At 43.3% G+C, this 27,647-nt stretch overlaps 1 protein-coding gene across 8 annotated transcripts in view; it reads right to left on the reverse strand.

The window, feature by feature from the left end:
• The window catches only part of SPECC1 (sperm antigen with calponin homology and coiled-coil domains 1), a 155,724-nt gene that overhangs the window by 116,620 nt on the left and 11,457 nt on the right, over positions 1 to 27,647 (reverse strand). For 6 of the 8 annotated variants that reach the window (XM_039507551.1, XM_039507555.1, XM_039507550.1 and 3 more), the window contains 2 exons: positions 5,673 to 5,840; positions 1,068 to 1,203 (listed from right to left, as the gene is read on the reverse strand). In XM_039507551.1, the coding sequence (XP_039363485.1) occupies positions 1,068 to 1,203; positions 5,673 to 5,819 (283 nt within the window). In that variant the 5' untranslated portion in view covers positions 5,820 to 5,840. Of the gene's footprint in view, positions 1 to 1,067; positions 1,204 to 5,672; positions 5,841 to 18,765; positions 18,905 to 27,323; positions 27,394 to 27,647 lie in introns of those variants that run through there. The other 2 variants (XM_039507553.1, XM_039507554.1) reach the window with 2 other exon arrangements.

Below are 27,647 nucleotides of genomic sequence, written 5' to 3' on the forward strand. Positions count from 1 at the left end.
TAAGATTGTTTCTGGAGGACCCTGCTGGGTTTCAACAGCAGCATGGAACAGCCCCATCCCCTCAGGAAGCAGTGATGATAGAATGGTCTCACCATGTCTTAGCACCAGCTACTAGTGCCACCTAGTGACTCTTCTTTGTAACTGGCCAATATGTGACGCTCCTACAGTTCAGCACCATTACATCTGAATTGAGAGTGACAAACGCCCAAGCTTTGGGCATAACAATTCAATTAACATTTCTGCAATGCTTCTGAAGACTTGTTTAATTCACAAAAAACACTTTCACTCTTGAATTATACAGATGAATGTTATAACACATTGTTATTTACTGCAATCAATATTGAAAAACAAGGCACAATGAATCCTAAATACAATAATCTGGACATGAAGACAATATTGTGTATGCTAAACAGTCAAGCAACATATTTAATTAGATTTACCAGCATTTTAAGAACTGTTATGCCACTGTTAAGTTACCAATTACAACAAGTATATGGACTGACAAATTAAATAAATAAAATAGCTAATGTATTAAATTAAAATCAAAGGCAGCGTGCAGCTGATCCAGCAGTAAAAGCACATGAGGGTTGGGAAAAAGAATCATGATTTTGCTAATTTTACAGTTTGCCCAAAAGATTTTTTTCTTCATTTTTCCACAAAAGGCAAAAAGTTGATTTTTTAATCACCCTGTGAAAACGGCAAAATTTTGTTTAGTGTCAAATGTGGGAAAACTTGCTATTTTCTCCAGGAATAGAAATTGACCATTGTTTGCCATGATAACATACGGTTATTGGCAGAAAAGGCAAAAACTTGCATCTGGATCAAACTTGGGAAAACTGATAGCTCTGCTCCATTCCAACATTGTGGTGGAACACTGACTTTAATGATGCGTAGGCTATATTCAAAAGGTATGTCTGAGGCACAGAAAGCTCTCTGCCTGTGTCATTCTCAACATTAGTATTATAGTGGGAAAGGGCTCACTGCGCTACTGGGATGATCATATGAGACACTCAATTCGTAACTTGGTAAACTGAGAGAAATTGATCTGCCATCCAGTTTACTCCTACCTGTGCTGGACTTCAGTCGATTCTCAGCAAGCTCAGAAATCGCTCCTGTTGTAATGGTCTTCTTCAGCCTGGAGACACCAGAGGCTGCTGTCACCCCTGGCTTTGTTAACATGTCATCACTGCTAGCTCTTTTTAGCTGCAAGAAAGAGAGAGATCTTGTGAGCAACCAGAAGAATGAGAAATCTGGTATGCCCATGAGCTAGATGATTTTACAGACATACAAGTTGAAAGAAAAGTGCTGACACACTTGGAGAAGGGAGTATTTCAGGAAAAGGAAACCCACTGAAATATTGCTTTGGGAACAGTAATCTGGAGTAATTTCTGAACATTCAGAAGAGGGGAATATCCTTCTCCCATATATTAGAGGGATTTTCCCAGCTTGGCACCAAGGAGGTCACTGCAATGCAAGGACATATTTTCCTTTGGGCCAAGAGCCAGGACAACATCCCACAGGCTGAGAAAGAAATTAGACTGATGAAATTTGACTCAAATAGATACCAGGCCTAATGGACACCACTGGCTACTCCCTGATCCCCTGGTGCAGCAGGCCCAGCGCATTCATACATGTGCTTGAAATTTTATCTACTAGGTGGGGTTATTGGTACCAAATTCAACAGCCTGCCATGGTGGGGAAAATCATTTTTGTATTAATTCCTGCCTTTCAGTGAAGTGGACCAAGAGGCAATGCAGATTTGGTGATGCAGGCTATAGTGGGGGGGTGAAGGAGGGAGAACGAAATAAGAAATGACAGAGGGGATGGGGTGAAAAATCCCCAGAGTCCCATTCAGAAGCTCCTGATCATCAGTCATGGCACTGGAGACTTCTCCCCATGTCCTGGTTGGATTTGCACTTGTTCAAGCACCTAGGCTTCTGAACATAAAGAAAACAAGCAGCTGAGGAAACTGAGGCACAAAGCAGGCAAGGAACAATATAAAATAACTAGCATCTCAGTGCACCCCTATGCCACAAAAGGTAGTAGGCCTCGGAAGAATCTGCTGCTTTCTATTTCTGTTTCAGCTGAGGCCATTTTACAAGGCCCTACTGTGCTCCAGCTCAGATCCTGACCTGGGAGGGCCAGGCATTTCTAATGAAGAGGCTGTCTGCTCATTCCCATCTCTCTGCCAAGCAAGAATTGATGAACTTAGCTGCATCATAAACTCTGCTTTGTGATATGAACAACGAGCCCACTAGGGACTGAGCCAAGATCCCAAATTCATTTAGCTGAGGACCGAAGGCTAAAAGGAAAGAGCAGAGAACACAGAGTCTGCTATCACAGTTACCAAAGGGAAATCCTTTATCTTAAGTCTGGCATCACTTCAGCGGTTTAGACCTTCAGGGGCTTCATTTATTGAACAGCAGTGAATAAAGCTAACCCAGGACAGTTTGGTAAGTGCTGGTGCTAGCATCACTACTGGAAGATGCAGGATTTGATTATCAGTGTGAAAATGGAAGAATTTATCCAAGAAAGGGCATTTCACTCTTCAGATTGCCAGAAGGAATCATTCTCAGCACAGAAATGCATCAGCTCTCAGGTTTAGACAAAGAAGCTGCAGAAACCTCCAGATTATTATCCATACAGCCCCACTGATGTGGTTCACAAACTTGGAAGAAGACAAGATGCCTGCCCCAAGGTGTGTTCTAAGCAGGTACTTAAATGGAAGTGTGGTTGATGCACAGGAACTGGAAGCCTTGGTGTCCTGTAAAAAGCATAGCTAAGGGAGCATGAAGGGGGACCTTCTATTTAGAGAAAGAAGCAGATAATTGGTACCCAAGATGCTCAGGCAATTCAGGACCCACTAAACTGAACTAGTTACAGCTGCTCCCCAGGGGACACGTCTAGTGTGACTGCAGATTTGTCCCCTCCCAGACACTCAAGAAAGCACTTGGAGCATGCAGGATGTGGGAGGGATTTGTGATCTCAGGACAAGTGATCTAGTTACAAGCCTGATACCTAATGGTATATGTGGAGCTGCTGCATCACATTTGCTCAGGCATTAAAAACAAACAAACCATACACTAGAATAAAGTTTTCCTGCTTTAAGTTTCCCAAAGTATTAAACAAATTTATGAATAAGGCTCTATTAATATAGTGACTCTGTAAACAAATTGTGTTCAATAATAGCTGAACATTTTTTCTGAGAGAGGAAATGCTAGGCAGGACAGCAAATTTATGTCCACAGGACTTCCAATTGGACAACCCATCCAAAACTGACAGAAAGGATCTTGCTTTAATGTGTCAATCAAAGATTGACACTGTTAACAATGCAGCATCTCCTCTTCCAGTACTGCACTGCAGTGTGAGCACTGGGGATGAGCCAAAGTCCTGGTGTGACATTTGAACCAGGACCTCCCACCACATGTCAAGGTGCCAGCCTGACCTACTACAGGGCACTAGACACAGAAATAGAAGAGATATTCCAGCATATATTTTAATGTAGTTTTTATTGGTTGAATTTCCACTAGCCAGCTCACCACTATGTATGTTAATATTCTAAAATCTAACACTAGCTGCTAACACCCAGAGTTTACTCAGTAAACTTTACTGCACCTGAAAAAGCAAGACTGATTTTTTTTTCCTGGTAATCCAAGTTCATTCTAGAGGCGTATTCAGGAAATTCATGCAAATCTGAAAGACCAAAAAACATATGCTTCACAAGGAAAACATTGAAATGACGTTGGCCTAGACCAACATAAGGAGGAGTCCATCTCCGAACCCTCACCAGTTGCGTTTCCCTTTTTGTGCACTTCCACAGCTCAGATTAACTAATGAGTAACCTTCAAGAGAGAGAGAAGCCTTTTGAGAATCTTAAAAAAACAAGGCGCTGTAGCATCTCTCTCTCTAGACTAGAGTGAGATGTTGGTGGATAGAAAAGAGATGAGAAGGGAGATTATACTGCAAACACATGCCATGGTTAGTGGGTTCCTGAATTGTAATTTTTTTTTAAGCAAGATCAAATCTCTCTCAGCTCCAATTTTCTTCTCTCTTTCATCTCTTCATATGACTCAGTCTGTGGTTTCCCAGACTCCGGGAGCATGTGAGCTTTGATAGCCAAAGCGTTGATCTACTGCAGGAAACTAGACATCTGAAGTTTTGCATTTTGGCAGGGCCTTTGCCAGTCCATTCCTGAGAGCAAGACAAAGCAATCTGACTTTCTGACCTCTGCAGAAGTCTCCATTCATTTTCTCTACAGAAGCTTTAACTAAGTTCACCACTTTTCATGGTGCCAGGTGCACCTCACTGCCCAGTCTGTCTTTCCACAGCCCCTTGCTAACTTTTCCATTTGATCATCTTTTGTTTGTACTGTAGTTGCTCAGCAGCTTAGAGATCACGGAGGCAGCTAGAAAGAAAACACCACGTTCTTTAAAAGATGTACAATTAAACATATCAGGTTCCCTTGCCTTCCTGTCCCCACATACCTCTACAACACGCGCTCAGAAATGCCAGCACAGCACCACTCTTTAGAGGAAGGACCTTATAAGGAAAAAAGATTGGCTGGAGCCCGGGGCTGAAAGTGTCTGATTTCTGAGATGCTTAGAGTTGTGGTAGTCTGTAAAGTGGGTATAATATATGGACCCATTGCACTGGAGGCTGCAGGGGTTAATAAGTGTTTGTAAGGCTCTTTGAACATTAGCGCTGTAGACTACTACATATTGTTAGAAACAAAGTCTCTGTTCCCAAGTTCCTATTCTTTCTTATATACTTGGACCATATTGCTCTCTTTGTTCAGGGTCTGCCAGAACACAGATGCAGCACTATGCCAGGTTTGGAATTTGCAATAAAATGGAACATTTTCATGTGCATTTCTGGTCTTATTAAAATATATATAAAAAGATGAGTGTGATAGAATGTTTACATTTTATCATAAACAATATTTTTGCTATGTATTTTGCCTTTTCAAAGGGGGGGGAAACACAGATTATAGGACACAAGATTATCTCATAACCCTTAACAAATCTCTTTTTTGGGAAAATAAATTCTAAACCCTAAAAATCACCCTCCACTCCTACCCATTTAGTGCAATCCAGTCCAATCCAATCCACAGAGTACAATTTGATCCACACATACCTTGTACAGACTAATCCTTCACCCACAACACACACAATATATCCAATGCATGCACCACACACACACACCAGTCTTTCTCCCCCCACATACACACCATGGTCAAATTCCCTCCATCATCCTCACCAATCCACACACACAGACAAATCTGGAATGACTATCCCAAAACATACAGTATGGTCAAATGTATACAGGCCCTGTGGTATAATAGGGTTCAGAGTGGTGGCTGTGTTACACTGTATCAGCAAAAACAATGAGGAGTCCTTGTGGCACCTTAGAGACTAACAAATTTATTTGGGTACGAAAGCTTATGCCCAGTGAGCACGGAAGGTCTGTGTCTTACGCCCATGAAAGCTTATGCCCAAATAAATGGGTTAGTCTCTAAGGTGCCACAAGGACTCCCTGTGGTATAATAAGCATATAGTAGCATCTGATCCAGACATACACACACCCAGTGCCAAAGCCCTAAACACTTGGTGACATGCCCCGCCTTAGCTGGAGTGATAGCTTGGAATGCTTGCACACTGCTTACTGGTTAGTACCTTGCTGAGCCGAGATTCAAAAGCAAGTGAAGTAGAGGATTTGGAGGTCTTCATGCCTGAGGAAGCGGTGGGGAGAGATTTTCCTCGATCAATTCCATGGTTCCCTTGCTTTGCCATTGCACTCCAAGGTCTGGCAGCACTCTTCATTTTCTTTCCAGAGGAGTCAGTCTGCAGAATATCAGAAAGAAATCAGATATTAATGTTTTTAAAGCATTTGGAATCCAAAGAGAGAGGCAGAGGTGCCTGGCACCAATTTAAAGGGCTGAAAGGAATACACCAAATTCTCCCCTCTCTCTTTACACAGGCAGACATTCAAGCACAGCCAGAGCATGGCCTTCAGAGATCGATAAAAGGGCCTGCAGCCACCCACACCTTTAATCATGTTTTGCAAATCTGTAAGTACATAGAGGGAACACTGAATTCTGCTTGGGCCTGTAATCTCCATGGGATTGCCTATCCAATATTAAAAAGTACAGGGAAACTGTAATTTGCATTATGTTATGCAAGTTACCTGCAACCCTCAGGTTTCATAAAAAGGTCTAAATTCAGCCACTGAAGAAGTGCAGTTGTCCTTATTTTTAGCATCCAGGCTTCAGATTCATAAAATGGGCGTTACCCAGAAACTCAAATAATATTAGGACAGTCCCAAGAGACAAAATGATAACATTTTGTACTGGACTAGGATCTTTCCCCACGCCTCATGCAAAGATACCATAAGGGCCTGTACTAGTCCTGGGGATAAAGAAAGGACTCCGTGTCAGACTGTCAATCCAGCATCTTCATCTTGAACTATGATTACGTTAAAATATATTATATTCAAAACAGAATCCTGAGAGACCCACAAGCTCTCCTCCCACTATTTATTTATTTTTGATAATTCCTCAGTAGCACAAATTAACCATACTGTATCTTTAACTGATCAAACCTGCCTAGACCTGCAGTAGTTGATATTGCTACAGTAATGAAATGATTGTTCCATTGTATTTCCATAAAAGAGACACAGTAAAAAGGTAACAGTCAACTTCTCTGCAAAGAGAAAAAAGGAGCTGCAGTCAGTCTTGAATTTTCCAGATACGAGCCTATGAGGGAAGCAAACCCTGCCAGGATTTGGAGAACAGAAATGAATTTCTCTTCCTTGATGTGCCAGCAAGCACATTTTGTCAATTTCCCTCAGTAGGTGGTTTGTTGCCAACTAAATGGCTGGCTTGACTCTTTGAGCAGATCTGCATCCCTGACTTTTCATTATCCATTCCCCAATTTGCACTAGCAACAGCATCATCATTTGGGTCTTACAAGTTCTGCTAGCCACTTTTGGGGGGAAATCACAGATGGCTCTTACTTCTTCTGTTCTTCAGTCTCATTTTCTAAATCAGATAGGATGTAGCTGCATGCGACTCTTGTGCAAGCAGTTTGTGTTGTGTTTGCCAAACAGGTGGCCAGAAACTACAGGAGACCAGTAGAGAGGCTCAGGTAGATGGACTCTCCTACATTTGATTATAGAAGAGGCTAAACCAAGACTCTTGTGGTCATAGGCAGCAGCTCTAACAGATGAGCCAAAATATGGCCTCCCTTAGCTAAGCCAGTAAGTCTCATGGTGAGAAGGACTCAGACTTTGCCCAGGTCTCACAATTTGCTTTGCGCATTGTTCTGGTGAAGTGTTCTTGTTAATGAGTGTGGACCCCTGGGAAGCAATCTATTCAGGGCCTAATTACATTCTGTGCGAATGACACCTTCCAGGTGTTACGGATGTTCTATTTTAAGGGCATGCAGGTGCAAGAGTGTTCTGGGCTCTCTTTTGCTGCTGTTTTAGGGCAAAACAAGCAATAATTCCCCTCCTTATAGCATCATGACTTTTCCTTTGCGGATGTTGGAAAAAAAATATCAAATTTTTTGCATGGCTCTAACCTCCCAGCTACTAATAGCAACTGAGCAACTCCTATTTTAACTCTGTGCAGTCACCAACTCCATTGGGAGTTCCAACACATATAGTGAGCACCCAAGAGCTGATTTCATTGGAGGAGAAAATTCTCTCTTAATTCCGTGACCATTACTGTGCTGCATACACCTGACATTTTTTAATGCATCAGTGAATATTTAACTATGAGGCAATACAATAAATACTATTCTTAAGTCCCATGGTTTCAGAGTAGCATTAACAGGATTCTAGTGTTTTATATGCATTTAAAAAAATATATATGGATGTATGGTAACCCACTTTTACACATACAAATCAGGCAATTGCACATACAAATAGCCTTGCTGAAGAGATTACCAGATTTATACAAACATAGGTTTTGTGGATGCCACAAATGCACATGCATTTTTCCTACTGTTGCCTCGGGACTTCTTCCTGTTTCTATCCCAGCACCCTCCCACCCAGCCTTGTGATGCTCCTCTCTGGCCTATGAGGTCTGAAGGGATTCCATCTTGAGTCAATGAGCACATTTTAAAGTGCCTGGGGAGTGTTGTGTCCTTTGGACAGCCACATCAGAAGGAAGAAAAGCAGGAGTGGGAGCAAACCTCAGTGAAAGCAACTACAATTTAAGTGGCAGTTCCTCTAACCTTCCCTCCTAACCAGTAGCAACTTAGATACTTGACTTAAGCCGGAGTGGACGTGTAGGAATGTAAGGTAATAGACTTGAAATGACATTCCTTTTTCACCATGTCAAGCAAGTGAAGCCAAGGATTGAGTCCATTTTGTTCCAACTTTTCAGTGGTCAAGAAATTTCAGAATCTGTCTAGATGGGACCCTGTGTGGGGAAAACTGGATATTATTGCACTAGCAATCAACACCGAGTGTGTGGGGCGGGGGAAACAGAGATATCATCTTTCTCTATTTCTAAAGAAGTTGGCGTCTCTGAGCTGCAGCTAAAATACACAAGTGGAGATTATTTTGTCATGTTGATCCTAAGACCTCTTCTTGATTCAGGAAGGAAACTAGAGGCCTGTGCAGAACTGTCACTAAGAATGTGCAACTGGAGCGGCAGGAGAATAATCCATCAAGCAGATTCCATATGCACTGAGATCTTAGTCAACTATAACCATGCCTCTGAGCAGGGATGGACTCAACTTGTTTACAGACTCAATTTGTGGTGCACAGGTAAAGTTAGGTTCCAGGTTTTGATCACATCAGCTGTTGAATACATTTTGGAATCTTTCTGTGTGCGCAGCAATTGATTGAAACATCTGCTTTTGAAGAGGGAATTCTGAAGTTCCTCTTTCTGCAGAGCCAGCACCAAAATTACCATTAGCACACTGCAGACCCAAAAGGGGTAAAGCACATAAACATCTGGACAGATGAAGAGCTGGATGGCACCATATTCTTGGGAAGGGGATCTGAGCTTTTCACTTCTAGGTTACAGGCTCAAATCCAACCCAGGTCAGTAGCGATCAACACTCGAAACAATTCAATATCAGTTTGGTGGACTACATAATGTGGACTGGTTGTCTCAGCTCAGTGGCTAAAGTTCCACATCACAAAAGCCACCAGGACACTTTGCAGCACCTTTCAGAGAGGCCAAAAATTAAATAGGTTCCCATTGACTGTTTCTCCAGAGTAGGCAGGAGATGCTTGGCAAGGCCCAGCTTGGCCTACCCAACCTGAACCTGTGCTGTGGGTAAGGAAGATTTCAGTCTCTGGGTGTCAATCCAACATCTTCCACAAGCCTTAAACTCACTTGAAAGAACAAAGCCCATTGCACACGTCCCTCTCATCTTAATTTGCTTTCACTCCTGCATGACACAAGTTGGAGATTTTAAAGGAACTGCTTGAAGAACAGCCCAAAACAACAAATTACCAAAAAACAGAACAGAAAAGCCCCACTGTTCCCTGGTCAGGGCAGGAAACCTATCTTAAGAGTCAACATCAGCCTTTCATTTCCTCCAAGAGCAACCTTCTGAGTCAGAGAGAAAACACTGTTTGTGAAAAGTAGGAGTAGCAGGAACACTGGGAAACCTCGAGGAGATAGTGAGCCTTTCCAAGCTGCTCATTTGCCTGCAATGAATGGCAAGGCATGTCACTAGAATTAGGTACACACATTAGCTGGAACCTGTCAGCATTCAGGAAACAGAATATTAATGTGGAAAAGTTACTACCGCTAGTTCTCCCCCAAAAAGGAGATAACAGAATGGGCAAAGACAGCCTGTACGGCAGATGGCTCCATTAATGGTGCAATAGGACCCCAGAAAGGTTTTGCATCCCAGCTTTGGGAACATAAATTGAGATGTTGCATGTTCCTTGAATGTGAGATGCATATCCTACAGGAGAGCAGAAGTGAAATGTGGCAAGTCTGGGCACTCCTAGGCCTTGAAATGGTAGACCTAGGGTGTGACACAGAATTAAATATAATTAACTAGAGGGCAGTTGTTAAATCATAGATCTTCTACTAGCGTCTGTGTGCTGGCACATGCCTTAGAAAAGCCCATTTAGCCAGCCTTCCCAGGCCAAAGGCCCTTTGGCCATCAAGAGTGAGAGGTTATAGCCAGAATAAAGGGAACCATTATCAAGGAGCCCCAAATCCTGAGTTTGTGTTAGAGATAAATAATCAGGAGTCACAACACATTTAAAAACCATTTTAAAATATGAGAAGATAAAAGAAGAAATTCTATGAAGTACAGAGAGGGATTTGAAATTGTACTGAAAAACAAGAAATAAAAAGGTGAGGGATTCAGTGTCCCTAAATATAAGCTGATGAAACTAGGGAAAGGCTGTATTGTCTGCAGAGGATCAGGCAGAAGTGTGGAATGACACTTTGCAGAGTCTTCCTGTCCCAAACACTGAACCAAGACACCAGCTTGTCAAAGAGCAATACAACCATTAAATGGCAGAGTGTGCCTTTTTGATGTGGTTTTGGGTCAAACGCTGAGAACTAGGAGTTTGTAGATGTGAACTAAAGGCAACTTTTACCATCCCTCCTTAGCTAGTATCTACAATGTAAAGGCCAGCACACTGCAATCTCATTGTATTACCAAGGTGGGCCTAGCTTTTTACAGGAAACTAGGTAGTCTGGTCAAGAGGTTAAAGCACGAGACAGTCAGAAGACACAGGTTCTAGTTCCACCTTTGCCAGGGACTTGCTGCATAACTTTGGGCAAATCATCACACTGTGTATTTCCCTGGATAATAATACTGAGCCACCTTTTATTTCCTCTGGTGAAAAGTGCTATATACATGGAAATGATTAATATTAATTTACCGGAGGAGATTTTGTTCAACACCTATTTGTGCACCAGGCTCTAAGCCACGTGTTTCTGTGTCTGGGAAGATAAGCTCTCAACAAGTAATGGCTCCCTGTGGCTTCAGATGCATCAATAAAAATAAGCCTACTGTATGCTAAATAAATGTCAGCATTTTCTTCCAAAAGGTCCCCAGAGAGAGACTGTGGACAGCCTAAAGATCAGACCACAGAGAGCAAAAGGAGAGAAAAGGCAGCAGGAAAAGCAGCCTACCAAGACAGATGTAGTCAAGCAAATGTTGCAGATGCAATGATAATCTAACTCCCTGGCTTTCACCCTCATCATGTGACCCCATGTTTCAGAGGACAGTTCCTGTTCATTCCCCAGAAGGGGGCCCTATAAACCATACTTAGAGCTCTGAGGATCAATCAGTTTCTGGCCTCCTTCTCCACATAACATGTTGACCCTTCCTCAGGAGAGGTGTCTGAAACCCAGCTTTCTATAGAGCCCATTGATACCTCTCTTTGCCTCAGCCAGAGGAGGTGGTTGAAGAGCACCAATTAGATTACTGTGTGTACTCTGTGTAGCGCTACACCTTGAGAACATGTGGAAACTGATGATAATAAGAGGGCAGCTGCGTTCTGCAATACGTGGAGTTCCGTTCCAGGGGCATGTTACGTCAGTGCACTGAGATGTGCACTGGCTACCAGTAAGTTTCTGGGTGGAACTCAAAGCGTTGGTTTTAACATATAAAACTCAATGGTCGGTGACCTGGTCACTTGAGATGCATCTCTGCCTGCACTGCACTGTTGCAAAGGAGATCAGCTGAAACTTCCTCGATATCAACAGAAAGAGGGGCCTGACAGGGCATTCTCTGGACAGGGTCCTCAGAATTCTATCCCCCTCACCCACCTTAAGGGCATGCTGTAGCACCCATCTTTTCTCCCAGGCATTAGGCGGGAGGCATGGAAGGTTTTGGTTTTTGCAGCGGGAGCTATTTAATTAGCTGGTGTGAATTTATTTTACAGTGGGACATGCAGTCCATTATACTTGGAATTTTATTCTGAAATGTATGTCAAGGCACCTTATATGACTCAGTCTATAAATATATCAGTAAAATCCCTCAGCACCCACTCTGAGGGCAAAATTACTATCCCCACTTTACAGAGTGAGAAAGTGAGTAAAGAGACTTGGCCAAGGTCACACAGGTAGTCAGGAATAAAACCCAGGTCTGAGCTCCCTGCTCTGTCTTTTAACGCATAAGAACATCCTTTCTCCTTTATATAAAGCATATGTTACTGTTTTTTACATAAATACTATTGCCAATAAAGGGGTGAGCTGCCAGCCAGTCCTGTAGATTCTGAACAAGGCTCTAGAAAACATATTCCACTGGGAATTATGGCAGGTTACACAATGAGCTAGATAAAAAAAGAAAGTTGATTGGTCAATGAAGGATATGCCCACATTTGTGCAGTTTAATGTCTAATCCAAGATCTGGTAGCTACACTTATCAGTTAATAAAATCATTTATGCACTTCAAGAAGAGACATTACACAGGAACACCTGAGCTTTTAGGGTTAAAGGAGAAGTCACTTTGGTGGGTAAAGCATAAATTCCTTGCATCAAACCCTGGATGTATGGGTATCCAGGTCTCAATTCTCATGCCTTTGTACACTAATAATTAGTCAACAGGGCAGTTAATGTAACCAGGGTCATTCAAGTGCCTTTGCAAAAGCAATTACTAGATCTGCAGAGTAATATACCAGTCGGCAGCTTAACTGGGAAATGCGAATGCTCAGCATTTCACAGTGAGGCCACTAGTACCTGACTTTCAGATGGGACTATGAAGGAAGGAGTTCTCTGACTTTTGGGAGTTTAAATTAGACCCTTACTCCCATTTTCCTGTAGTTTATTTATTTCACCAAGCAGTCAGGCTGGTTCAGAATCAACACAGAACATTGGCTTGAAATCAAGGTAAGAACATCGTTGGAGGTTTTAGCATGTAACATGTGAGCCATGTTTATACTGCTGTCCCTCTATACTAATTGAACTCTGCTATTCTCAGGTTAGCCATCAACTGGAACAAAGAGACCCAACAAGCTCAGTACATTGTCAAGGATGCCCTACTGAAGCGTAGGAAGCTATGCAGCAACATAACCAATGGAGTCAAGATAGAATGTTTTTTCAGATTTTCATAACACCCCACTTGAAACTACAATTTATAGACTTGACAGATGCTTTCATATGACTCATCTTAATTTCTTAACTGATACCAGGAATCAAGTCACAGTCACAAAGCAGAGAAATTGACCGTCCAATATGGCAGTTGCTAATCTGGAGGCTGACTGCACAGATAAAAAACTGTTTAAAATCAGACTCAGCTTGTAATTAAAACCAAAACCTTCTGTTACTCTCCTAGCCTCCTCTTTATCTGCCCCCTACAGCCCCAATCCCTTCCAGCTCAGTCTGCATCAGCCGTACATCTGCTACATCCTCTGTTGCAGAGACAGTCGCCTGTCCTTACATAAGAACAGATTTGAGCATATAATCTCCCCCCACCCCCTTTCTGTAATTTCTATTATCCTGCCTTGTTTCTAGCATCCCCTTGGCTGTCTCTGGGCAACCCTCATCTGTCATCTTTCCAAGTGGAAACTTTGGCTGTGCTTAAGCCATCAGACCATGTGACATCCTCTATAGGGTTGTACAAGGACTTCTTTCCTTCATGGAAGTTGCTACCTATGAGCAAACAAGAAGGCCACCATATGGAGTCCTCTGAGAATCCCCTTCATGCATGCCATCCTTGCTCCATAGTGTAAAGAGCCCCTCCACAGAGTCCATTACTCTCCCTTTCCCTGCACAGTATCACATGGAGCCACTCTCGAACAGTGAAACTACTCTGGAGCCCCCCAAAGACAAGGTCCAATTGTCTGAGAGTGGGTGGTTGTGTTGCAGGGAGGAGCTAAACGGGCTATGAGGCTACTGCAGAGTCTCCAGCAGTTGCTTGTCTTACTTGTGCTTAAGGATGATCTTGTTCTTTTCCTAGGCTAATTCCTATCATTTATCCTTAAGGGGGTATTTCTTTACTGGCGTCATGGAATCTCCACCACTATGTTATAATCAGGAGTGGCCTGGGCAGAGAAAGGTCTAACCAGCCATGAATGCTGAGCACCTGGTCACTGCCTCAAATAAACCATCCCATTACCACTTCCAAAGCCCAGGTCAGCAATTCCAATCTCTGGATGAATTCAGTGTTGCACACAATAAAAAATATCCTACCTGCAGTCAGTGGGTCATCAATCATAGATTGTAGGGCTGGAAGGGACCTCAAGAAGTCATCAAGTGCAGCCCCCTGTGCTGAGGCAGGACCTAGACCATCCCTGACAAGTGTGTCCCCAACCTGTTCCTTTAAACCTTCAGTGATGGGAATTCCACAACCTCCCTTTGAAGCCTGTTCCAGAGCTTAACTACGCTTATAGTTAGAAAGCTTTTCCGAATATCTAACCTAAATCTCCCTTGCTGCAGATTAGGCCCATTACTTCTCGTCCTACCTTCAGTGGACATGGAGAACTATTGATCACAGTCCTTTTTAGAATAGTCCTTAACATATCTGAAGACTATTATAAGTAGGGTGACCAGATAGCAACTGTGAAAAAATAGGACAGGGAGTGGTGGGTAATAGGCGCCTATATAAGAAAGTCCCAAAAACCAGGACTGTCCCTTTAAAACCAGGACATCTGGTCACCCTAGTTATAAGATCCCTTCTCTTTTCTCAAGACTAAGAGTATTCTGCACTTGAATTGCTACAGCTGCACAGCTGCAGTTGCGCTGCTGTAGCACTTCAGTGTAGACACTACAGCAACAGGAAGGGTTCTCCCATTGCTGTAGTTAATCCACCTCCCTGAGGGCAGTTCTACACTAAGAGCGGGGGTTGAACTAGGGTACGCAAGTTCAGCTACGTGAATAGCGTAGCTGAATTCTAAGTACCCTAGTTCGAACTACTCACCCGTCCAGACGCCGCGGAATCGAAGTCCGCGGCTCCAAGAGCGACTCCGCCACTGCCTTTTGCGGTGGTGGAGTACCGGAGTCGACCGCGGCGCTTCCGGAGTTCGAACTATCACGTCCAGATTAGACGCGATAGTTCGAACTCCGAGAAGTCGAACTCACCGCGTCGACCCGGCTGGTAAGTGTAGACTAGCCCTGAGAGGTGGTAGATAGGTCAACAGAAGAATTCTTGTGTCAACCTAGTATTGTCTATGGCGAGGGCTAGGTCAGCTTAACTATGTTGCTCAGGAATATGAATTTTTCCACACCCCTGAGCAACACAGCTGGGTCGACATAACTTTTTAGTGTTGACCTGGACTATGACTAATCAGTGATTTTTACCAGAGACAGTCAGGCAAATAACAAAAGAGAATTGCACGGCCTTGTCCCCAAATCCCATCACCACAGAATGTCTCCTGAGAGTTTTGGGCTTATGGGTTTCTTGTTCTCAACTGGATCTCATTTTCCAGCTGGACATGAGAAAGGAAACAAAGTTTAAACAAAACTCTAGTTTGGTGCAAATGGACAGAGGATTTATTCAGCTCTGTTTTTCTTGTGTTGGATCCACATTCCTGGCATTTACAAGCCACAGGAAAAATATAGCCTTGCTGTTTTACCAGATAAAACACATGGAGTTGTCCTAGATCAGAACCCAATTAGCCTTAGGTACCTCAGACACCCAGGTACTTCCCTCTGCTTCCTGATCACTACGGGGATGTAGAGATCAAAAACGCACAAGCTAGCAGAGACTTGGTCAGCGTTGACCCTATAGGAGGGCAACCACCACCAGCAGCTGGATGGTGGGCTCCTTGGAGCATTGATTTCTACTGGCTAGCAGCAAACAGGCCACCAAATTTAAGTTAAGTTATAGGTGTAGTCTAAATAAGGTTGATTGGGCAAGAATGGATATGATATTTTTCTTACTCCAGGGCAGGGTTTTAGATTTGAATGTGGCAACTCTGTGCTCATCATGTTACTGACAGCTGCACGTGAAGAAGGCAACAAAGCAAAGAGGGAGTGGGGAGAATGTGCTGTTGGGTGTACTTTTGCTTAGAGGAACACAGTGGCTGTACCTGTGTGCATATATAAAGGCTACACAGTTAATGCTAAAATTTCATCAAACCACACCAAAATTAACTACGTTCAGGGAGTGATCTCACTTTAGAGAAACCAGGAGAATCCATCATCTCAGCTCATAGCTTCCAGGCGATAGCGGTCCCAGCTTATATGGTGTGTATAATCAGCCATTACTTTGAGACTTAGGGCACAGGAGGGCAGAGAAAGATGAAGGTTGAGCCTTGATTCTGAATTTCCTAGCGGTTGGGAGTTTTAAATCAGTCTTTAGCCATAAAAAAAGTTGACCCACTCAGAGCTATCCCCGACACCTTCCTGGCCTGAGCAGATGGGTTTAACCCTGGTATACTATAATGCACGTACATTTTGAGAACAAGGGCTATCAGAGCCATCTGAACGTAGCTGGTTCTTGTTAATCCTCTTCTGCCACCCCCGTGACTGGAGCAAGAGGAGGATGAGACACGGAGGGGTAACATTGCATGTCTTATCAATCCACAGTAAGGAGAAGGATGTTCTATTTTACACAGGGCACAGCTATGTAATTACTATAGAGAGGAAGAGTAATGACAGGGGTTTTGCCTGGTAACGCCCTGTCATTACACCTTACTGCTGAGTACAGGCAGATGCTCTTAGAAGGGACAGAAGGAACTGCCAGAGAACACTTTCTCTAGGTTGGAAGAGAAACATAGCACACAAATACATGACAACTTGCCCACCACATGCATGAGACATGGCAACAGATGGATGATTTTGTAGTAAAGACAATGGATTGGGATTTACATATTAATTCCATTCCCAGCTCTGCCACAGACTTCCTGTGTTATCTTGGGCAAGTCACAGGATCTTTCTGTGCCTTTGTTCCCCATCTATAAAATGGGAATAATACTGGTCCTCTGAAGAAGGGGTCTTGGGAAGATAAACTGTGATATATCATAAATCCTCTTTTACCTTGATGAGGAGCCCCATGGAAAAGCCAAACAAAAATAAAAAAGCAAGTCCACTTCTCCCATGCACAATGCATGGGAGATCACAATCCCCAGCCAACCCACCTATCATTAATCACTGCAATCGTTCATTTCTGAAAAGTTGCCTGGCAGAGAGATTGTGCTCTGCAAATGTGCACAGTAGCCTGTTAATTAACTGAGACCTTTTGAACTTGTTAGTGGACTCCTAGCAGAAAGGTTTTATTAGAGAGAAGAAGCCATTGTGAACCCTAAAGCTGCAAGAGAAACCAGTAGACTTCTGCATTTTCAAATTATTCATTCTGCATGTGGACAGGGCTGAACAAAGCTGAATGGATTCAAACAGCAGAGTCAGTGGTTTGCAAGCTATGGCCTGCCGACCACCAGGGAGCTGTGAAACCCATAGAATCACACAGTGGGGTCTAGGTGTTGGGACAGGAGCTGACCCAGGACAGGTCTCTCTTACTAAGTAATCATCAGAATCACACCACTGGAGAACAATCAAATATCCCCTTCTCGGCTGAGACTCAGATTGGCAACAGAATAATTTCCAGTTTGTAGGGAGTAGAGGCAATACTCCACAAACAAACCATGTTAAGGGGTAAACAGAACAGGAGTACTTGTGGCACCTTAGAGACTAACAAATTTATTTGAGCATAAGCTTTCGTGGGCTACAGACCACTTTTTCGGATGCACAGAATGGAACATACAGTAAGAAGGTATTTATACATACAGAGAACATGAGAAGGTGGAAGTACCCATACCAACTGTAAGAGGCTAATTAATTAAGAGAAGCTATTATCAGCAGGGGAGAAAAACTTTTGAAGTGATAATCAAGATGGCCCATTTCGGACAGTTCTATGCATCTGATGAAGTGGGCTGTAGCCCATGAAAGCTTATGCTCAAATAAATTTGTTAGTCTTTAAGGTGCCACAAGTACTCCTGTTCTTTTTGCTGATACAGACTAACACGGCTGCTACTCTGAAACATGTTAAGGGGTGATATCTAGAGAGAGAATTAGATTGTGTTAAAGGGAAGCAGGGTGCGGGGGGGGGGGGAGGGGGAGAGAAGAGTCCCCATTCCCTTTCCAGTTCTGCCAGTAATGATTCATTACAAACACAGAGCTTAATTAGCATTTGTACAGCTCTGCAAAGCTGTAATTGTCTATACAAATGCTGCATATTATTATTACAATTGCTATTACCATCAAGATTCAGTTTAAATCACATTTTTGTGGCCAATTACTAAACTGTTGAAACTGATGCTTCCTCCTGAGAGTCTCAGCAGCTCATTTCTTTGATGGAGGGAGAGCACAGCTCTGGCCAGGCTCCCCAGCATTTGTACTCATTCACCTTGCAGATGAGGTAACTGCCAATTTTTTTCTGAAGCAGCTTGGCCCCTTCTTGACTGGACAGTCTCAACAGCAGGGTTGGGGAAACCTATTTGTGCTCCTGTTCGACCCTGCCATTGGAACACATCACTGAACACCAACAGGAAGAGAGAGCCGAGGCAGGCAGAGTGACAGCTTCAGCCCATTCCTCACTAGCTCAACTCCATGCAGCGAAACAGAAAACTACATAGTAGCCAGTCCTCATTGGATCATTTTCTACCGTTAACATCTAATAGACCATCCAGCCCAGCTTCCTGCCAATGCAGGAGTGTTCCTTACAGTGCATTTTCTAATGCTCCATCCAATCTAGTTTTAATTAGAGTCAGACATTACATTCAGGTGTTGTTAAGCAAGGCAGTCTGCTTGCTGCAAAAATGTGCCTCTGTCCACTAACCCGCACTAGAGAGAATCCAGTTCCCACCTTACAAATAAAAAGAGGATTACATACTTACAGTGAAAGCTTTTTCTCCTCCTTGTATTAAAAGGAAAACTGTCTCCTGCTAGCCTCTGACAGCATGTGCAAGCCAGACTGAGAATTCAGGGCTTCAGTGCTTCCCTGAGAGGAAAACCACATTGCAACGACACACAGAGAGCTGCTTGAGAAATGATTCACATACGGAAGCAAGCTGGCTTTACCAGAGCTTTGGCATTCAGCGCGCGCACACACACACACACGAGAAATATTATACTTCCATCATACCAGGAGGAATTCTTGCAGGCAAGCCATTTATACCTGAATTCAGAGCTGTGCAGGGCAGCAATCCCCTTCAGAAAGCAGTGAAGGGTTCCTTATTCCTTCAGCCCTCAGAATAGAAGTGTACACTGGTAGATGGTATGATAAGCCCCAGTCTAGTTTGCATAATCTGATCAAATGAAATATGCAGCATGTATATTGCAGAAAAGATAACAAGGCGGGCACCAAAAGGAGATATTTTCGGGGGGGAGGTCGGTCTTTGGAGGAAAATTACAGAAGCTGCACCCACAAGCCCTTATATTCCATACTGAGCATCTCCTCCCCAGGAGCCCCACTCAAGAGGCATTTCCCTCACCTCTACCACTGCCTTGAAAAGGTGCAGAGTGGGGGTTTTTACACTAAAACAGAGATTCAGTCATGATCTAACATGCGGGGGTGGGGGAGAAGAGATAGGAATCCAGCTCCAGAGCTCCCCATATTGTCAAGAGCTGAGAGCCCTGTGCAAATAGCACAGGGGAATGGACAGCATGCCTAGCCCCATCAGATTTCAATGACCTGTCTGTGGCTCGCCAGGCAGAAGCACCCATCAGCTCCTAGGCTAGAAGAAAGTGAATAAGGGGCATGGGGCTGCTGAGAAATGCCTGGGGGACTCCCCTCACCCTTCAGCCCTCTGTGTGCGCAGAGAAAAGGGGCAAGGGATCTTTACAGACAGGAACCAGGTAGAGATAGGGTCCCCTAGATGGGGGGGGGGGAGAGAAATTAGAACCAAATCAGGATTTCAAATACTTCCAAGTTTGGGGCTGTTCAGACTTAGGGTGTTGGTTTGGCCCATTATAGAGGCAGGGATATTTGCAAAATTCTTCTTTGGATCTGCATCCTAGGCCATCCAGACCTAGGGTATTAGTTTGGATCCATCTCTAGAATCAGGTGTGGGGTTTTTCCACTGTAATGTGAGCCCGGAATATAAGTGACCGTGATACAACAGCAGTCTCCTTAGAAAAGAAAGCTAAGGAGGGTTTATTTTAGCCAGCTGTTTACAATCAGATCCTAAATGTAGTGGCAGTCTATACATAGCTCTGCCCTCACTGAGCACCACCCGAAACCCTCATTCTAGGGGCCAAGATGTCCTGACACAGCCCCAAAGGAAGCCAATGATGTGCCACGTGTAAACTCTTCACCCAAAGGCTATTTCTAGGTCATTGTTAGTCCAATTGCTTTCACCACAGCAGTTGGTCTCAAGCTGGGGGCCTTGGATCCTGGAGCTGCAGACCCAAGGAAGATAGAATGTCATTGTTTATTTACTGTATTCAATCTGGTTTGTCAATCCCCGCACTATCTGGGGACAGACTAGGTGACCACAGATAATAGAGGTTTTCCATCCTTACTTTATGTGCTATGAGGCTTCTGAGACCTCTCCCAGTCACAAGCTATAATCAGAAGGCAGTACCCTCTGGCATTCATATTAACAAATTACTATAAATGAACTCTCCTCTTCTTCCTGGGAGGCAAATCATATTATTTTTGGTGATAAATGTATGGACAATCACTCAGATTTGCAATACATAGGGACAGCACTCAAATCTCTGCTCCATGTCGACTTTGGGCGGCTTTCAGAACCAGAAAGGGCAAACTGCAAAATCAAAACCAATAGTAAGTGCCAGAGACACCAGGCCAACATGTACCACCTACAAAAAGTTCCCAGTTTGAAAATACAGACACACATTTTTTGGACTGAAGCACATTGTCTCTTTGTCATTGCTGGGGGTGAGTTCATATGGGGCTCAGTGGGAAACCAGCCCCAGACTATCAGCTCAGTAGAATTTCCTGTCCCTCAGCTAGAGAGAGAGAGAGAGAGAGAGAGAGAGAGAGACACACACACACACACACACACACACACACACACACACACACACACACACACACACACACACACACACACACACACACACACACACAAAACTGCTATAGTTGTCCTCAGATATATTTAGCTGTGTCGGATATCACTTGACCAAAACCCAATGCTGAAAATGTTCAGCATGAGTAGGAAAAAGCCACAACACTTGCCCACTAGAGTTTTGGTACATTGGATATAACAGAGTAACTGTGCCACACAATCCCCCCAAACCCAACAAATCTACAGTATTTATTTATTAGTAGCCTTTTCTATGGCATTCATCACTATATTTATCTGAGCACCTGACATACACTAAAGAATTTATCCATTTGCCAACTGAGGAGCCAAGGTACAGAGAGATTAAATGACTTGCACTAAGTCACATTGGAAGTTTGTGGCAGGATTAGGGTAAGAACCCAGAACTTCTGAGTCCCAGGCCAGAGCATTAACCGTCCTTCCTTTCACCCAGTAGCAGGGGTGTGAAGTGAGGATATGAAAGTAATTTAAAATTAAAACAAAGAATCAGCAAGATTCATGTCTGAAATAGATGTCAACCAAATATGCAACTGCAGACAGAGGCAGAGCTAGCAAATTGCGCTTGTCTCCCACCCACTTTATAACTATAATCTCCTAGAACACACACGCCACTGGGCACAATCTGATCACTTACACAGCAGGAGCAGAATTATAGTAGTGTGTTATGAACAGCATTATGATGAACAAACCCTGCCAGTCAGTGCACCATAACAACACAGAGCCCCAGGAAATTAAACATTGTATGCTGAGGCATGTACTGGGTATGCTCTTTTTCAACCACAATCTTGCTTAAGGCACAATGTGATGGAAAGGATCAAAAGCTGGATTCGAGTTGTGAGGCTCATTTGGGACGCAGGTGTCTCTAAATAGGGATGTGGAAAAGAGGCTTATACAGGGAACAGAAGAGGGCAAATGCACAACTTGAACCAAAAGATAGGCTTTTACAAACGGCACTTGTATGTGCAAAAGCCCTAGTTACAAAGAGACATTCCATAAACGAGGCTGTGACGTCAACATCAGTGTGGTTTTTCAAGGGAGTCTCTAATTCAGTTGTGAAGCATGGAACATTATTGTCTGCAGATATAAAACCTAGAAGTAATTACAAGGGAAAGTCAGCAGGCAGAGTGGGTATTAGTTGGAGTTGGGCTGTGGCTTTGGGGCTATATTCACCCTGCCCTTTTCCTCGCTGTGCAGATCCGATACCAACTCCTCTTTATTTTTCTTTTCTCAGTTTCATTGCTGATGACAGGAAGGAAGTTCAAGGCACTAGCAGCCCACGTGCAGAATGAATCATGGGGCAACAATCAGCTTCCATTTTGCTGAAAACACCCTGCTGCTTGGTTAACAAGATTATGCTAATCAAAAGGGTGAATGTAAAGAGTGAACTCCAAGGGTTGTTGCCTGTAAGGGCACAACCAGTGAGAGATGCCTGTGTGTGCAGACTTAGAATCATAGAATGTCAGGGTTAGAAGGGACCTCAGGAGGTATCTAGTCAGGGGCGGCTCTAGGCACCAGCAAACCAAGCTGTTGCCTAGGGCGGCCAAATCTAGGGGGCGGCAGGCTGGGCCGGTGGACCTGCCGCAGTCATGCCTGCGGGAGGTCCACCGAGCCGCGACGACGGACCTGCCGCAGGCATGACTGCGGAGGGGGCGCTCGTCCCGCGGCTCGGCTGGACCTCCCGCAGGCATGACTGCGGCAGCTCAAGCGGAGCCGCCGGACCCGCGAACCGTCCGCAGCCGTGCCCGCGGGAGGTCCGCTGTTCCCGCTCGGTGGAGCTCCCGCAGTCATGCCTGCGGCAGGTCCGCTTCGTCCCGGGCCCGTGGACCTGCCGCGGGAGCTCAACCGGAGCCGCGGGAAGAGGGGACCCGCCGCGGGACCGAGGAAGGGCGGCGCAGCACACCGCGCTGCCTGGGGCAGCCTATTTTCTAGAGCCGCCCCTGTATCTAGTCCAACCCCCTGCTCAAAGCAGGACCAAGTCCCAACTAAATCATCCCAGCCAGGGCTTTGTCAAGCCTGAATAGGCAAATATCTCACCAGACAGTTAACATTTAGACCTCTCTCCTCAATGCACTTGAAGAACTCAAGAATTTCCAGTGTTTAGGGGAATGTTACACAGGTCCAGGTTCCCACCCAGTGAGCTCAGCCTATGCCACAGCCAGTAGCTTTCACCTACAACTGCTGGAGAGAACACTCTCTTCTAGAAGAGGGCAGGATTGTTAGAAATCTCACATAGGAGTGACAGAGAAGACTACTGGAGGCAGATAACCAGCCAATTTCTTTTGTTCTGCATTGTTGAGATTTTAGAAAAAGTAAAGAACAATACTGAAACATCAAAGAACAGAGAAACACCAGGACATGTGAACTAAGAAATGAATTTGTTTTCAAAAGTATAAGGATCTGTAAGAGACTCCAGCAGTTTTCAGCACCCCTCTCTGATTCCCAAACAGAACATTAACAGGTAACAAATGCATCTACTTACAAGAACAGAACCATTTAAGATTCAAATGAGTAAGGGACTATATGGAGAAGGAAAAACCTCACCAGTAAAGAAGCACTTAAAAAAAAATCTCTGAAGATTACATCCTCGCACGTTTTACCCAGATGGTTTGCCCACCCCAGCTCATGTGGCTCTGCACTTGCTTAGCTACTATTGGTGGCACCTAAGGAACACAGCTCCCAGTCCTGCATTGGGTATAATTACTGACACCAGTTGTAGCAGGGGAAGACACAGAACCATTCATTCAAGTCCTGGCAGGTAAAAAGCCTTTCTGTTCTGTAACAGGGTAGCTAGGTTCTTCTGCTGACCCACCCTGTGAGCAGATGTTGGAACCCTGGAGGGAGATATTTATTTATTTATTTTATTTAGATACTAATTAAGTCCTAGTGACTCATTGTGGTAGGTGCAACTCATTAACCCACCCAAAGGAGCTGGGAATATCCCCTCTGGAGAGAGGTATCTAGGGCCTGGGGCTGAGCTGAACTGTGCCAAGAATGGTCATGCCAAAGGAAAAGGCTTGGATGGAATTTGTTGCATTACCTTGTTAACAGAGCCAGATGTCAGAAAGGGGGAAGTTTTGAACCTACACAGCAAGTGAAGTGTTGATCATTTTCAAGCAGGGTGGGAATACCACCTTTTCACAAATATACATAAAGATGCAACTCCATCTTGTAGCATAGGTGATTCAACTGCCACTCTCAGTTAATTCACCAGGACTTCCTAATGCAATGTCAGACTTGTGTACTGTTGGGCAGAAAATCATTCCTTACTGCACATATTAAACAACATAGCATATGAAAACTCTTCAGTTACCAGACCAGCTCTGACTCCCAAAAGCTGTTTGAAATGTTAACAGCAATAACATTGCAACTAGGGCTGTCAATTAATCTCAGTTAACTCATGTGATTAACACAAAAAAAATTAACTGGGATTAAAAAGATTAATTGTCACTAATCGCACAGTTAAACAATAGAATACCAATTGAAATTTATTCAATATTTTGGATGTTCTTCTACATTTTCAAATATATTGATTTCTATTAAAACACAGAATACAATGTGTACAGTGCTCACTTAATATTTATTACAAATATCTGCACTGTAAAAATGATAAAGAAAATAAATAGTATTTTTCTATTCACCTTATACAAGTACTGCAATGCAATCTCTTTATCTTGAAAATGTAACTTACAAATGTAGATTTTTTTTGTTACATAACTGCACTCAAAAACAAAATGATGTAAAACTTGGAGTCTACAAGTCCACACAGTCCTACTTCTTGTTCAGCCAATCACTAAGAAAAATAAGTTTCTTAACATTTACGGGAGATACTGCTGCCTGCTTCTTATTTACAATGTCACCTGAAAGTGAGAATAGGTGTTCACATGACACTTTTGTAGCCAGCATTGCAAGGTATTTATGTGCTAAACATTCATATGCCCCTTCATGCTTCAGACACCATTCCGGAGGACATGCGTCCATGCTGATGATGTTCATTTAAAAAATAGTGCAGTAATTAAATTTGTGACTGAATTCCTTGGGGGAGAATATAATGTCCCCTGCTGTTTTACCTGCATTCTGTCATATATTTCATGGTATAGCAGTCTCAGATGATGACCCAGCACATGTTTGATTTATGAACACTGTCACTGCAGATTTGACAAAACGCAAAGAAGGTATCAATAGTGAGATTTCTAAAAATAGCTACAGCACTTAACCCAAAGTTTAAGAATCTGAAGTGTTGTCCAAAATCTGAGAGGGACGAAGTGTGGAGCATGCTTTCAGAAGTCTTAAAAGAGCAACACTTTGATGAGGAAACTACAGAACCCGAACCACCAATAAATCAATAAATCAACTTTCTGCTGATGGCATCCGAGTCAGATGATAAAAATGTACATGCATCGGTCTGCTCTGCTCTGGATTGTTATCGAGCAGAACCCGTCATCAGCATGGATGCATATCTTCTGGAATGGTGATTGAAGCATGAAGGGTCATATGAATCTTTAGCACATCTGGCATGTAAATATCTTGCAATGCCGATTACAACAGTGCCATGCAAACACCTGTTCTCACTTTCAGGTGACATTGTGAACAAGAAGTGGGCATCATTATCTCCTGCAAATGTAACCAAACTTGTTTGTCTAAGCAATTAGCTGAAGTAGGACTGAGTGGACTTGTAGGCTCTAAAGTTTTACATTATTTTATTTTTGAATGCAGTTATGTAAACAAAAATAATTCAACATTTGTCAATTCAACTTTCATGATAAAAAGATTGCACTACAGTACTTGTATTAGGTGAGTTGAAATATACTCTCTCTCGTTTTTTACAGTGCAAATTTTTATTAAAAAAATAAATAGAAAGTGAGCACTGTACACTTTGTATTCTGTGTTGTAACTAGAACAGGAGTACTTGTGGCACCGATATCTATACATCGTCCTACTGTATTTTCCACTACATGCATCCAATGAAGTGAGCTGTAGCTCACGAAAGCTTATGCTCAAATAAATGTGTTAGTCTCTAAGGTGCCACAAGTACTCCTGTTCTTTTTGCAGATACAGACTAACACAGTTGCTACTCTGAAACCTGTGTTATAACTGAAATCAATATATTTGAAAATATAGAAAACATTCAAAAATAGTTAAGTAAATGGTATTCTATTATTGTTTAACAGTGCAATTAATCGTGTGATTAATATTTTGAAATCGCTTGACAGCCCTAATTGCAACTACAACATGTTGCAAGCACTACTTTGAACCAAGGTGTTTATAAAGCTCTTTAATGTATTTTCCTTTACAGTTTCAGCAGAAGAGTAACTTGCCTCAGAGTCAGCAGTTTATGTGCTTTCAGCATCTGCTGCAGAGAGGACAGCCAGAAGACTATACTCTGAAACTGGTTTCTACTTGGTGTAAATTGGTATTAAATCAGTTTCCAGATGGTGCCTTGTTGGCAGCATTCCACTCTCTTGCTGCACAATCAATCACAATCACTTACACCTTGCAGTAGCAGATAGAGAAAAGGGACTACAGAAAGGCTCATAGAAGGGCTAAGGAATATCTGCTGGAATTTTCTGAAACTGCAGGAATTCCAGATGTGAAATTATGCAATTGGAATGATATGGGGGGAAACTGGAATGTGACAATGTCACTGCCTGTGCCTTGGAGTCTAGGGAGTAGAAACTGATCTGCACTTACTTCTGCCCAAAAGAAAAGTGCAGGCAGTGGCCTGTGTACTCAAAAATCTGATGGAGGACTAACATGGCTGCTTCCTAAATCTTTGATCGCTATGGAAATTACAGCATGAGAAACCACAATATATATATTGTGCCAAAACCAGCATCATAATTACAAAGCAAACAATGGCTTAGACAATGAAATGAAACTTTCCTCCTGTTTTTAAACTGTGCTAATTGATACAAGGTTCTCTCAGAAGCAATGGATGTGTCACTGACAAAGATATGGGTCAGAAAAGCTGAAGGTGGTGACATGCTTCAGTAATGTGAGTGTGACATAAGTGAGGGGTAGAAAAAGCCCCTTAAAGCCCCTCACTGGAGTAAGGGTAGCTTTACTGTGGTTTTCCCTTCCATTCAAAAGGGCAAGACATTTACAAATGAAATGGATGTCCAGCTATGACTTTGAACTCCCCAATGGAGGTCTGTGCTCTCTTGGACAAGTCACAAGTGGTGGAGAAAGTGCCGTTGTATTACTAGGAAAATTAATAATAACTAATGTCCAACATAGCAAGTGGAGAGTGAACTAGAGGCTTGGGATCTCCATTTTTTATCTGAACACTTTCACTGCTACTTTTCCATTGTATATGTTTGGAGGCCATTGTGCCATTAACAATCCATTGATCATGGTCACTCTCAAGCAGCACAATAAGTGCCCTCTACCTGGCTGTAACTGGACTATTCAGGCAGCCCAGCAGGTGCACTCCCCGGCTGCTCCTCCTTGATTGAAGTGCTGAAAAAGATAGCATGGGATCAGGTGCATGGTTCCCCCAGAGCTAACGTAATAGGAACCAAGACAGATGGTCATTTGACATTGTGAGGTGCTTTCCCAGAACCACCACATTACTACATTTTTACTGCATGCCACCAACTCTCAGAGCAGGAAAAGGAATTTAGGATTGGCCAGGATGTGTGTCTGAGGCTGCTTTGAAATAGAATATACTGAATTCAATGGGCTGGTGCAGAGTGCCTCTAGGCTTAGAGCTT

The sequence above is a fragment of the Mauremys reevesii genome, linkage group 20 (genome assembly GCF_016161935.1).
Source record: "Mauremys reevesii isolate NIE-2019 linkage group 20, ASM1616193v1, whole genome shotgun sequence".
Classification (NCBI taxonomy): domain Eukaryota; kingdom Metazoa; phylum Chordata; order Testudines; family Geoemydidae; genus Mauremys; species Mauremys reevesii.